At 39.2% G+C, this 14,069-nt stretch overlaps 1 protein-coding gene across 1 annotated transcript in view; it reads left to right on the top strand.

The window, feature by feature from the left end:
* The window catches only part of DNAH5 (dynein, axonemal, heavy chain 5), a 252,270-nt gene that overhangs the window by 123,872 nt on the left and 114,329 nt on the right, over positions 1 to 14,069 (top strand). The window contains exons 41-47 of the mRNA XM_011951766.1: positions 206 to 359; positions 3,347 to 3,493; positions 6,228 to 6,469; positions 9,250 to 9,426; positions 10,924 to 11,125; positions 12,002 to 12,144; positions 13,133 to 13,267. Of these exons, the coding sequence (XP_011807156.1) occupies positions 206 to 359; positions 3,347 to 3,493; positions 6,228 to 6,469; positions 9,250 to 9,426; positions 10,924 to 11,125; positions 12,002 to 12,144; positions 13,133 to 13,267 (1,200 nt within the window). The remainder of the gene's footprint in view (positions 1 to 205; positions 360 to 3,346; positions 3,494 to 6,227; positions 6,470 to 9,249; positions 9,427 to 10,923; positions 11,126 to 12,001; positions 12,145 to 13,132; positions 13,268 to 14,069) is intronic.

Here is a 14,069-nt window from a genome sequence, read left to right on the forward strand (position 1 = left end):
TACAGGCTCACGCCACCATACCAGACTAATTTTTGTATTTTTTTAGTCAAGATGGGGTTTCGCCATGTTGGCCTGGCTGGTCTTGAACTCCTGACCTTGTGATCTGCCCGCCTCGGCCTCCCAAAGTGCTGGGATTACAGTCGTGAGCCACCGTGCCCGGCTGTCATTGTTGTGTTTCAATGTGGGGATTCTCTTATGTTTTCAGGTTGAAGAAGCCGGTTTAATCAACCATCCTCCTTGGAAACTGAAGGTCATCCAGCTATTCGAAACGCAGAGGGTGCGGCATGGGATGATGACCCTGGGGCCCAGTGGGGCTGGGAAGACCACCTGCATCCACACGTTGATGAGAGCCATGACAGGTACGGGGCAGCCAAGGTCAGTGCCTGGGGTGGCCCATTTAAATAGTGGTGACACATTTGAATGCCCACGAGGTATGCAAAGGCAGATACAATAATATATTTTTATAGGAGGAAATACTGCTTTATTAATTATTGGGAACATTTTAGAGATAACTTATTACATTAATGGACCAGAGAGGAAAAAATACATTTTTAGGTGACGTTATGCACTGCACTGTATGTTTTACACATGTTATGTAATTTGACTTTCACAATGATCTTGAGAGGTGGTTATTGTTTTCCATATTTTGTATGAAAATCAAGGCTCAAATTCAAAAACGCCCAAGGTCACGAAGATGGCAAGTGTTGGGACTCAGAGTTAAGGTCAGGGCGTGCTTAAAAAAAGCCCAATTTTCCCAACATACCATGCCATTTCCCAGTAAATACAAAATACAACACACTGTCTCCCAATAAGTAGAAAATAATTCCAAGCCCAACTCTTATGTTCTTATGTTCTATGTGCCGAAGTCATCGCAATCCCAATCATAAATTACCTTCCCATTTGGAATCAGATTTGTTTTAGTGAAGTTAAATAAATGCATTTCATTTCCAGATGTCCCTAAGCCTTACATCTAAAGTCATCTAAGGATAATGGACATTACCATGTTCATGATTATTCTTGTATTCTCTAGTTCTGATCAGACATTGATGACTCTTTTTCTAAAAACATTGGCATCCCGTAGACATTCCAAAATGTCACAGAGCCTTGGCTGTTGGAATGCAAAATACATAGCAGTGCATTGAGATTCCAGGAGCTGCCTGAAAGCCCACCCAGCAAAGAGGTACCTGGGTGGGCTTTCAGGCAGTTCCTGGAACCTCAGTGCACTGCTACTGATGCAACACTGGTACATTGTTGGTGGTTGCTGAGGATTGCCGGTATTTACTGTGGGCCCCTGTACGTGTTGGATTTGGTCTTTGTTTCCTCAGTTATTGAAGGAAGTGAATTCTGTCTCTCAGGACTCTACCAGGCAGTCCTCAGACTGAGATACAGTGTGTTCTCAGCTAACACCTACCTCTACCAAAACTGACCACTCCAACCTGCAGGACTTATCACATGGTCTTTCATGTATGCTATTAAGATTCTGTTTTGGGATTTTTATGTTTTTAAATGATTATGTTCTTTCTCTCAAATTTTTCTCAGTAATTTTTTTTTTTTTTTTTTTTTTTTTTTTTTTTTTTTTTTTTTGATACGGAGTCTCGCTCTGTCGCCCAGGCTGGAGTGCAGTGGCCGGATCTCAGCTCACTGCAAGCTTCGCCTCCCAGGCTTACGCCATTCTCCTGCCTCAGCCTCCCGAGTAGCTGGGACTACAGGCGCCCACCACCTCGCCCGGCTAGTTTTTTTGTATTTTTTAGTAGAGACGGGGTTTCACCGTGTTAGCCAGGATGGTCTCGATCTCCTGACCTCGTGATCCGCCCCTCTCGGCCTCCCAAAGTGCTGGGATTACAGGCTTGAGCCACCACGCCCGGCCTCAGTAATATTTTTGTTGCAGTTACGAAGCTGCCTTTTGTTAACAATAAACTATAAATGCACATGATACAATGACTTGAACAAAATGAGCACTAAATATTAAACAATGTAGATACATTATGTATGGTATGTCTAAATTATGTAATCTGTATGGCATCACTGATTCTGGAGGAGTTCCTTGCAAAGATGAATTAATCATTGGACTATTTGCTGTTTAACTTGGTTTCGGTTTTAGTAGTAGAGGAAACATTCATCTTACCTAAGGAACACATTGTTTCTAACTGAAAACGTTAATACTCCAAAAGAGTGAGAAGATAATTGAACTTCTGCTGAAGAAGTGCAAGGCCGATGCTTATTATTTGTTCCCTGATTTAGCATATATCTCATCATGTGTCTTTAACATTCCATAATTGGAAGATCTGTCAGGTTCTGTATTAGAAGCAGGACATAAACATAGAGATAATTATAACTCCACGGGGAATTGCTATAAGGAAGATGTGGACAAGTATCCTGTGACTAGAGGCCAAGGAGATCAGAAAATCCTCTAAGGAATTACAGAAAGGCATACAGACCAGGTGCTACTTCATCCGAGGCTTGAGGGTTGAGTACCAGATTGATAAAAAATGTTTCCAGCAGAAAAAAGAGCCTGTGCCGGTAGGAGGGATTGGAGAGAAAATGATATACTCAAGGAGGTGTTTTGGCACTTCCACCACGCCCAGCTAATTTTTGTATTTTTAGTAGAGACGAGGTTTCACCATGTTGGCTAGGCTGGTCTTGAACTCCCGACCTTGAGATCTGCCCGCCTCGGCCCCCCAGAGTGCTGGGATTACAGGCGTGAGCCACCGCACCCAGCCCATTTTTGTAATTTTATACTTTAAACCTTATTATTCACTCTTCTGCTCGTTAATCACAGTCCTTTATGCACAGAATACCAGCCCATTGAAGAGTCAGCTTAGGGTTTGAAAGATTTGGATACATTTCTTCTTGAAAACATTTCCTGGCCACAAAAGAAAGTCCTTGATTCATGCAAATTTCATTTAACTTATCGTTTTCAAGGTGAGCAAGAAAACATATCACAAATCAAAGCTGATAATGGAGAGAATGATGCATCTTCTAGGGGGTATTTCAGGCACAAGATTTAATCTAGTGTAGCTTAAACCAAGGACTTTTTTTTGAGCCATGAAATTTAGAGAGCTTCCAGATTATATTAGTACCTTCATAAATTCCAGCATGGTATCCTTTTTCGCCCCTAAACAATATGCAATTTTCTCTAAAGAAGATGAAAAAGTGCTTTAGTCAATGTGATATAATGAAGCTAATTATGGTAACTTAGAATGCAGTAAGACATATTTTCAATGCAGTTCTGCAGTTTTCATATTTTGAGCACCTGCTGACAGTACACCACAAATTAGTGCAATGTTGCTTAATGATGGTTCACTTCCCCTCTGAGATGTCTAAAATTTGGATTTACTTGGTATAGATTGTGGAAAACCACACCGGGAAATGAGGATGAATCCCAAAGCGATTACTGCCCCACAGATGTTTGGTCGGCTGGACGTTGCCACAAATGACTGGACTGATGGGATATTTTCTACGCTTTGGAGGAAAACATTAAGAGCAAAGAAAGGTAGAAGATAAATTACAAGGATTATTTTAGATATATACTTCTGGATAAAATCCTTGGAGGCTATACAGAATTAGTAGAACAACTGTATTCACCGTATAATATCTTAGCCAAGACTAAGAAGTCATAAATCAGTATGATATTTGTGAATGTTGAAATAATGAAATTATTGATTACAGTATTTAAAATGCTCCCTTTTTTGAAATAATATTTTCTAAAAAAAAGTCCATATCCCCATATCCCTGTGATGTCTTAGAATAAAATAGATGGAAAAAGCTGTTAAGGAAAATTGATAGTATTGAATAAAGTGATTTTACCATAACTATTTTCACTGAATATTTTACCAGTGTTACTCTCATTTAGGTACAACCTATTTTTAAAGAATTGATTTCTCTATAAAATCACAGGGAAAATGGGTTATTTGGGAGAGAAAATTGTGTATAGCAAAAATGAAGTCTACATCGAACTAATAAATTATTCTGTGTAGATGGACATTGGTGTTCAGTTGTTTAAACAAACTCATTAAGGGCTAGCGGTTCGGTCTGAATAGTCCCTCACTTATGGACTTTGTAAATTGAACCCAATGTTCTCAGAATATAAACTAGGACGGAAGAGGTGATATCAGCTGTCTTCTCATTTGATTTCCTCACTCCTGAGTGAGTATGCAAAAGGCACAGTGAATACAACTGTAGAGAGAAAGAAGCAGGGGAAGGAGGAGATATTTGGGCTTCCTGGGTTTACCCTTTGGGCAACAGTGTCCTTCTGAAAAATGTTTAAAGTAGTACCATTGAAGTTCTCATTTAAGGAATGTAGCTGATAATGCTAATATTAATTGTCCAAAGATCAATGAAAATGCTTCATTTAAGAAATGTGCTCATATTAGAAACTGTTTTTGTTCTACTGGAAATAAATCAAATTTTATTTCTGATTTGTTCCAGTAATCCATTGTAAACACAGACCCAGTGACCAAATGTGACTTAAAAGAACAGGAGCTCAGAGGAGTTTTTTTTCCCCCCTTCTTTCCACATAAAAAAAAAAGGCAACATATGCTTTTTCTTTCAAAGTGACTCTGGTGATTAGATCACCATTTTATTTTACTTGAATTGCTAGTTGAATAAACTTGATTAGGAGTTTCAAAGCACTTTATTTGAAATAGACAATTCCACAGTTGTTGCATAACAAAGAATATGTAGAACCACAAGGCAGGTCGTGGTGTTGGTGAGTAAGAGAAGGTAGTAGTTGAGAAAGTAAGAGGAATGCTACTGTTAAATCAAAAACCTAAATTTACAATGACATTCTTGCTGAGCATTCTGCCGATGTTTGTCATTTTCTCTACCTCCAACTATCTCCTCGTGTGACTGCTGTCAGGTTTTGTGCCCAGCGCTCCTCTGAAATTGCGGTATCAAAGACACCCGTGACCTCCAGCTTGTCAAATACAAATTGCCAGTTCTCAGTCTGGTACTGCCCTCAGTAGCATTTAGCACAGTCGATCGCCTGCCTTCTTGAAACCCTTCCTTCCCTGGGTTGCAGGGATTCCTCATCCTGCTAGCTCTTTTTCCACTTCTGCTTCCTTGAGAAGTCTGGAAGAAAGGGGAACAAACACAGGAGACTGTGCCAGAAGCCTAAGGGTTACAGAGCTTCTGTCTTCAGCCCTCTTCTCTCTCCACACTTATCAAGAAGAAACTTACCCAGGCCCATAGCTTTAAATCTCATCTCTAAACTGGTGGCGTTCACATTTTAATCTCCAGCCCTGACCTCTCTCCTGAATTCCCAACTCGACAACTCTATGAGGATCTCTACTGGAAGTCTTAGACTTAGGTGCAAACCAGAATGGGTTCCATAGCTCTGTCTTTCCCACTGCCCTCATATACCTCTCCCCCTCCTCCTCTTTTTGCCATTCAGGTTCTGCTTCTTATTGTTCCTGGAACGTGATCACCTTAGTTTGGGATGCTAGAGACTGGGTGGCTTATAAATAATAGACATTCACTTCTCATAGTTCCAGAGGCTGGAAGTAAGTCTGAGATCAGGGAGCCAGCATGGTCGGGTTCTGGCGAAGGCTTTCTTCATGGTTGCAGTCTGCTGATTTCTTGCTGTACCCCATGTTGCAGAAGGGCAAGGGGGTTCTCTGAGGTCTCTTTATAAGGACACTAATCTTGTTCATGAGGATATTTTGGGGGAACACAAACATTCAGTCCATTGTATTACACTAATCCTGTACCTGCTTCAGGGGCTTAGCACTTTCTGTTCTTGCTGTCTGGAATATTCTACCTCTAGATCTTTACATCACTTCATTCTCTTCCTGGAATATCTTATTGACTACCTTATCTAAAACATACCCTATGCCCTCATTCTACTTAATTTTTCGTATGTTAAAGTTTTCTTTATTTGTTTGCTTGTCATCTCTACTCCTTAGAATGTAAGCTCTGCAAAAGCAGGATATTGTCTCACTTATCACAGTATCCCCAGCCCCTAGAACAGTGACATGTGCAAGGTGCTCAATGAATGTTTGTCCAATAAACAAATGACTTTTTGATTTAATTATGGGCCTTGACTGCTATATAAAGATCTTTGAAGATCCTTTGTGATAAAACAAGGTAATCATTTAGAGCAAAACTGTATTTAAAAATTTAATGAAAATTACATCGAATATAGTACTTCTTCAAACTCTTAAACTTATGTGTACATGCACTGCATGTGTGTATGTATTTTTTTTTCTCCGTTTGGTGGGGTATTCTAGGGGAACATATCTGGATAATTCTTGATGGTCCAGTAGATGCCATCTGGATTGAAAATCTGAATTCTGTTTTGGATGATAACAAAACTCTAACCCTTGCCAATGGTGATCGGATTCCCATGGCTCCAAACTGCAAGATCGTTTTCGAGCCTCATAACATTGACAATGCTTCTCCTGCCACCGTCTCAAGAAATGGAATGGTTTTCATGAGCTCTTCTATCCTTGATTGGAGTCCTATTCTTGAGGTATAATTGAATCCTTCTTTTGTATAATTAAAAAGGAAAACAGACCCTTTAGCATTCTTTTAGTGTGTGTGCCAATTTTTCTGCAGATGGCAGTGTAATTGCATTTTTATGCTAAAGTTTATGGAAGATACCTTGAATGCACTGGGACATTCAAACGCTGATTGCTCCTAACGTGTTTCTTCATTACTCTTCTAATCACTTTTGAACTGAGGTTTCCAATCTCTGGGTTGTAGAGGAATTGCCAGGCCTGTATGAACCAACGGTCTTGCCAAACTGTGTCTGAGGATGGAATAAGTAAAATTTAATTTGATCACTTTGGGGATGCGTGATATTTTTGAAAGGTACACACTCACATAAAGTTTAGGAGGACCATCTTAGAACATTAACTTGAAGTCAGTTTGTTAAAATTGCATAAAAGGAATTTTTATGAGATTCATTAGTTATAACATTAGTTCTAAATTTGAACTTGGCAATAATATTTCAGATAACATCTCATCAATTCATAATCAGGTATATTATTTTATTACCAGCAATATGCCCCGAATATATTGATCAGAATTATATTATAAATAATGCCTTGCAAACTTAGATATTTTGCTATATAAATATTATGATGTAAAGCAGAATGTTTATTAGATAAGCCACATGAAAAATCTTGTTTTACATAGTTGGTTGTATTATTTTCAGCACCTAAGTTTTCTGAAGATGATTTTGATTGAAAACATTTGAATTCCTAATTTAAATAAAGTAGATGTTTATTTTACATTATATCATTACATCTTAAAACTTTTATTTCTATATGGTTATATCCTAACTTTTTACTAATGTCTTTCCATAATTTACTCAACTCTGTTGCAAAAGGCTTTAGATTTGGTATGAAGCTGTGAAGAAGGAAATCATACAGCAAAATGATGTTGACATATAGTTGAATGTGTCACTAAAAATAGTTGTAAAGGTTTCAGATTTCACAATTAACTTATCCATCCATTAAGGAGAAGAAAAGCAGAGGGTTGCAGCCCTGTCTTTGCAAAAGTAATCACTAATGACAATGCTTTAAAATATAGATGATTGGGTTACACTTCAATCTTACCAAATTAGAATCTCTGGGAGGAAACTCAGGATTGTTCTCTTTTTTTTTTTTTTCTTTTAAGTGCCACAACATTTTTTTTTCCCACATAGCCAGGCTTGGAAACCACAGTTACAGCAAAGTACAAGTGAAAATGTATATATGTGATTTTTCCGAAATACTTCAATTTCAAAAAGATTTTAGAAAAATGCTTTTATACAACTAGCTAAGGAATACTAGCTAACGCATGAATTTGATATTTATAAAATAAGCTTTTGCTATAGTCTGTCCATATTGAGACTGAATAAGACCTTTATGTTAATGCTACACCCACCTCATAATATCCTATATATTTTAAATAATGCATTTTATTTTTGGGGAATTGTTAGGAAGAGCAAGACTCATGAAGAATCAGATTGGAAATGTTTAGAACAGGAAAGCCAGCTCTGAGAGTTATTAGAGGGCAGAGCAATTGAAAAGTTGTGTTGCTGGCAATCTGTCAGCTTCAGGGAGCCACGCTGGTTACCTGCCCCGGTGAATGTCGTCTTTCGGTTCCATCAACTCAAAAGTGCTGTGTTATGTTTTTGTCGAGGTAGAATCATGGTAAATTCATGAACTAATGAATAATTCAGAATCAACATTTCATTGCTTCTGTTCAGAGTCTCTAATTGTTTCTTGAAATATTGAGGTGAAGAATGAGCTGATCTCTTGACCTTAAGAGAACTTGCCTCATCGTAAGGAAACTGTGTGTGTTAAGTGGTATTTTGTTCTGAATGAGGTGCAGTTTCTTAATACTAGGTTTCCCAGATGACTAAATTCTCCATTTTCATGAATATCCTTGATATTTTTCTACATCGTTTATTAATTAAATTAGAAGAAATAAAAAGAAACAACTAATGGTGGTAAATCTTTGTTTTCCATTAAAAAAATCTGGGGGCCAGGCACAGTGGCTCATGCCTGTAATACCAGCACTTTGGGAGGCCAACGCAGGCAGATTGCTTGAGGCAAGGAGTTTGAGACTAGCCTGGGCAATATGGCAAAACCCTGTCTCGACAAAAATTACAAAAATTAGCTGGGTGTAGTGGCATGCACCTGTGGTCCCAGCTACTTGGGGGGCTGAGGCTAGAGGATCATCTGAGCCTGGGAGGCGGAGGTTGTAGTGAACCGAGATCATGCCACTGTGCTCCAGCCTGAGTGATAGAGTAAGATCCTGTCTCAAAAAAAGAAAAAAAATCTGGGTATGGATTTCCTTTGTTCATCTTTTATTCTTTACTTTCCCCCCTGAGTTATTTCCATGATGTGCCTTCTCATTTTCTTCCAGCATATTTTAATCAAGAATTGAAGACTATTTCTTCACCTATGAGCATATGCATAGTGTAGTAGCTGAACATGTGGGCCCAGGCTTTCTGGGTCTGACTTCTGCCCTTGCCACCTGCTTGCGGTGGGCTCCTGAGCAGGCTACCTACACTTCCTGGGCTTCTGGTTCCTCATGTGTAAAAGGAGGATAATAACAGTTCTTACCTTGTAGGGTTGTTTTGAAGATTAAATGAATTAATACGCGGAGGAGTTTGTAACAAAGCCTGGAACATCGTGTGTGGTATAATCATTAAATATTATCATTACTAACAGATACTTTTAAAATTTTTGTTCCCAAATGACCATTTTCCTAGTGTGCTAGTAAGTTTCATGAATACACTTATCTGTGAACTGACAGGGTTTTCTTAAGAAACGCTCACCTCAAGAAGCAGAAATTCTTCGTCAGCTGTACACTGAGTCTTTCCCGGACTTGTATCGCTTCTGTGTCCAGAACTTAGAATACAAGATGGAGGTGCTGGAGGCCTTTGTCATCACGCAGAGCATTAACATGCTCCAAGGCCTGATTCCTCTCAAGGTAAATTGCTCAACTTTCTAGAGAAATTCTCTCTTATCAACGTAGCCATGCTGTGCAGACAGTACTATATTTTCTCTTTTATTAATGTAGCCATGCTGTGCGGAGAGTACTATATTTTCTCTTTTATTAATGTAGCCATGCTGTGCGGAGAGTACTATATTTTCTCTTTTATTAATGTAGCCATGCTGTGCAGAGAGTACTATATTTGAAACTAGATTTGGTTAGAGCTCTTGGGGAGGAGGAATATTTCAAACATGGATCCCACATATTTTGGTATTTTTTCATATCCCTTTAACAAAAAATAAAGCTAACCATGGATTTGGAATTTAGTTGCAGGTTAACAAAGTCATGCAACAGGTATTCCACAATTATGATTGTGTGTGTTGTAATTTTTGATTTTTGTGGGTACATAGTAGGTATGTATATTTATGGGTTGCATGAGATGTTTTGATACTGGTATGCAATGTGTAGTAACCACATCAAGGTGAATAGGGTATCTGTCACCTCATTCTTCATTTTCTTTGTGTTATGAACATTACAATTGTACTCCCTCAGTTACTCTAAAGTGCACAACGAATTACTGCTGACTGCAGTCAAGTCACTCTGTATTTTTGTACCCATTAATCATCCCCACTTCCTCCCCACTCCCTACTCCCCTTCCTAGCCTCTGGTAACCATCCTTCTACTCTATCTCCATGACTTCAATTGTTTTAATTTTTAGCTCCCACAAATACTTGAGAATATATCAAGCTTGTCTTTCTGTGCCTGGCTTATTTCACTTAACATGATAACTTCCAGTTCCATTCATGTTGTTCAAATGACAGGCTCTCATTCTTTTTTTATGGCTGAATAGTACTCCCTTGTGTATATGTAGCACTTTTCTTTATCCATTCATCTGTTGATGGACACTTAGGTTGTCTCCAACTTAGCTGTGGTGAACAGTGCTGCGATAAACTCTGTTTTTTAAAAAATTTATTTTTATTTTATTATTATTATTATTTATTTATTTATTTATTTTTGGAGACGGAGTCTCGCTCTGTCGCCCAGGCTGGAGTGCAGTGGCGCAATATCCGCTCACTGCAAGCTCCGCCTCCCGGGTTCACGCCATTCTCCCGCCTCAGCCTCCCGAGTAGCTGGGACTACAGGCACCCGCCGCCACGCACGGCTAATTGTATTTTTAGTAGAGACGGGGTTTCACCTTGTTAGCCAGGATGGTCTCGATCTCCTGACCTCGTGATCCGCCCGCCTCGGCCTCCCAAAGTGCTGGGATTACAGGCGTGACTCACCACGCCTGGCCAACCCTGTTATTTTTAAAGGCAACTTGGTATTTCCAGAGATCAGTTCTTCATTTGTTCTCCAGTTTTATTCATCCTTTTCCTTGTTCTTGGAGGAACACTAGTGTCTTGTTTTTATATTTACTGTTTTCATTGAAACCCTAGAGCAATGTTTGGGTTTGAGAATCAAGTAATTAAAAAAAAAAGTGTCTTTCCTTCTCAGGAGCAAGGCGGGGAGGTGAGCCGGACGCACCTGGGGCGGCTGTTCGTGTTCGCGCTGCTGTGGAGCGCGGGGGCGGCGCTGGAGCTGGACGGCCGGCGCCGCCTGGAGCTCTGGCTGCGCGCGCGGCCCGCGGGGACGCTGGAGCTGCCGCCGCCAGCGGGCCCCGGGGACACCGCCTTCGACTACTACGTGGCACCGGACGGTGAGGACACCTGCCCATCCAGACGGAACCCATGGGGGCCGTTCTTCCCTACATGGCCAATATTTACACAATATATATATTTTTTCTAAATGAGATGTATCATTCTTGGCTGTAAGATAGGAAAATGTTCGTGTGTGAAGAAAGTGACAGTGGTTTCTGTTTAAAAAATCTGTTTTTCAAATGCACATTTTCCTCCTGTTAAATATATTGTGCACTAAACTTTCAATGAATTAAGAAACATTTAAAAAACCAAATCAGATCCATTTCTGTCGTTCATTCAATAGAATCAGCAATTTATATAAAAGTTACAAAGTTTAAAGTATATTTTTGCCAAATACGTGGATATATAGATACCCACAGCTGTATATCTTTATCTCTGTATGGATATGTACTTTAAGGTTATTGGTGTGTGTATAAATATATAAAGTACATTTATACAAAAAATGAAGTACATATATATGGGTATATAATAATGTATTAAATATTTAATATACATATGCATAGGCCTAGGATCGTTTGCCTAATGAAAAGAGTGTGAGATTAGACATTCGAAAGTGATTAATGATTTTAGATACACGCTACTCTCACTGTGTTCTGTATTTTTATACATACTTCATGCTGTTGAAAACTAATATATATTTTTAAAAATTCCGAAATACTTCCTAGTATTTCCTAGGTTTACACCTTGAAATTGTTCCTTGGGACATTATGACTCAGCTAACACATACTTGTGTACTTAGATCGCTAATTTTAATGATCTTTATTTTATGGGGAGAATTTGGAAGGTGACCTCATAAGATTTCAAGGATGTCTGCTCATTACAGTTCGGACTTGAATTATTACTATGGAGATGGAAATGTCTTCTGTTCATCTCAGGTACATGGACGCACTGGAAAACACGTACCCAAGAATACCTGTATCCGTCTGATACCACCCCAGAGTATGGCTCTATTCTGGTGCCAAATGTTGACAATGTGAGGACTGACTTTCTAATTCAAACCATGGCTAAACAGGGCAAGGTATGACTTTTAATTTTTATGAACAGTAGCATATTTTAAAGGAAGACATGAAGCATCCTGCATTTATTGTAAAATGTTTTATGTTGCAGTTTTGAATCAATGAAAATGTTACCTTATCTACTATTCTTTTATTATTCCCCACTAAAATATGAGTTGAATAGTTATAATTCATAAGTAATTATTTCTTATGTGTGAGTTGACAGTAAATTTTGACTTGCTTTTCCCCAAAGGATTCCTTCTGCTTTGATCACTGAGCTAGTTTGCTAGGGCTGCTGTAACAAAATACCACAGCCTAGGTGGCCTAAACAACAGCAATTTCTTTTCTCTCTGTTCTGGAAGCTGAAAGTCCAGGATGAAGGTGTTGGCAGGCTTGCGTTCTTCAGAGGTCTCTCTCCTTGGCTCGTGAATGTCTGCCTTCTCACTGCGTCTTCTCATGGTGTTTCTTTGTGTATACAAATTTCCTCTTCTTTTTTTTTTTTTCAAGATGGAGTCTCTGTCACCCAGGCTAGAGTGCAGTGGTGTAATCTTGGCTCACTGCCACCTCTGCCTCTTGGGTTCAAGTGATTCTCCTGCCTCACCGTCCCGAGTAGCTGGGATTATAGGTGCCCACCACCATACCTGGCTAATTTGTGTATTTTTAGTACAGACGGGATTTCACCATGTTGGCCAGGCTGGTCTTGAACTTCTGACCTCAGATGATCTGCCTGCCTCAGCCTCCCAAAGTGCTGGGATTACAGGTGTGAGCCACCGCGCCTGGCCACAAATTTCCTCTTCTTATAAGGACACCAGTTAGAGTGGGCTAGGGCTCACTCCAACAGCTTTGTTTTACCTTAGTCATCTCTTTAAAGACCTTATTTCCAAACAGAATCACATTTTAAGATACTAGGGGTTGAGGATTCAGCATATGAATTTTGGGGGGACAAATTCAGCCCATCACACTCATTTATTTCATTTCTTGTTTTTTCTTTTTCAATTCCCACTATTTTAGGCTGTACTATTAATTGGTGAACAAGGAACAGCCAAAACAGTCATAATTAAAGGATTTATGTCCAAATATGATCCTGAATATCACATGATCAAGAGTCTGAATTTTTCCTCTGCAACCACCCCACTGATGTTCCAGGTATTGGCTCTTTGGTATGGCTCAGTAAGCCCAAGTTTGTGATAAACTTTGGAGGCTCAAATCTCTACTATTCTGCTTAATCTGAATTTCATCTGAACTTTCAGAGCCGTGATAAATCACCCACTTACATTTTTCATTCTTTCAGTTATTCAACTACAATAGTTTCCCTAGTTAGATTATAACATCTTAAATTATGGAAGCATTAAAAGGTTATATAAGGTGCTGTAGGCCTCAATGTGGTTTAAAATATCTATGTAGAAAACATTGTGGACATGCACAATCCAAAACTGAAAGAAAATCATTTATTCCCCACCTACTTCCTGTCCCTAGAGTCTGCTTGTCTAAAGGCGTTCCTAATACTCTTTGAGGCTAGGCACTTTGCAATCATCTTTAATGCATCCATTTGCTCAGGTCTCAAAGGCTGTTACAGTACCAAAAGAAATGCATTTCACATCTGTTTCCTTATCTTCATGCTCCTTGTTTACCTCTAGGTAATCCACTTCTGCATGATTGCATACCAGGGTATTGGCGTGGAAGAATCCTCAGCTATGATTGGTTCAAGCTGAATTCTCTTTCAGTCTGACTTTTATACTTTCCAATCCCTATTTCCTAAAATGCCACTTTAATCTTGTTATTCCATGACTTAACATTCCACCCTGGCTCCCATCCTCTGTTGCAATAAGGTATAAAATCTTAGACCCTTAGATAACGAAATATGTTACTCTATGTATCACAGAAGTGTGAGAGAAAGAAAACCCCTCAAGTTTGCATTGTTTATTTTTTTTCCCCAATGAAAACCACC

Source organism: Colobus angolensis, unplaced genomic scaffold (genome assembly GCF_000951035.1).
Source record: "Colobus angolensis palliatus isolate OR3802 unplaced genomic scaffold, Cang.pa_1.0 Scaffold327, whole genome shotgun sequence".
NCBI lineage: Eukaryota > Metazoa > Chordata > Mammalia > Primates > Cercopithecidae > Colobus > Colobus angolensis.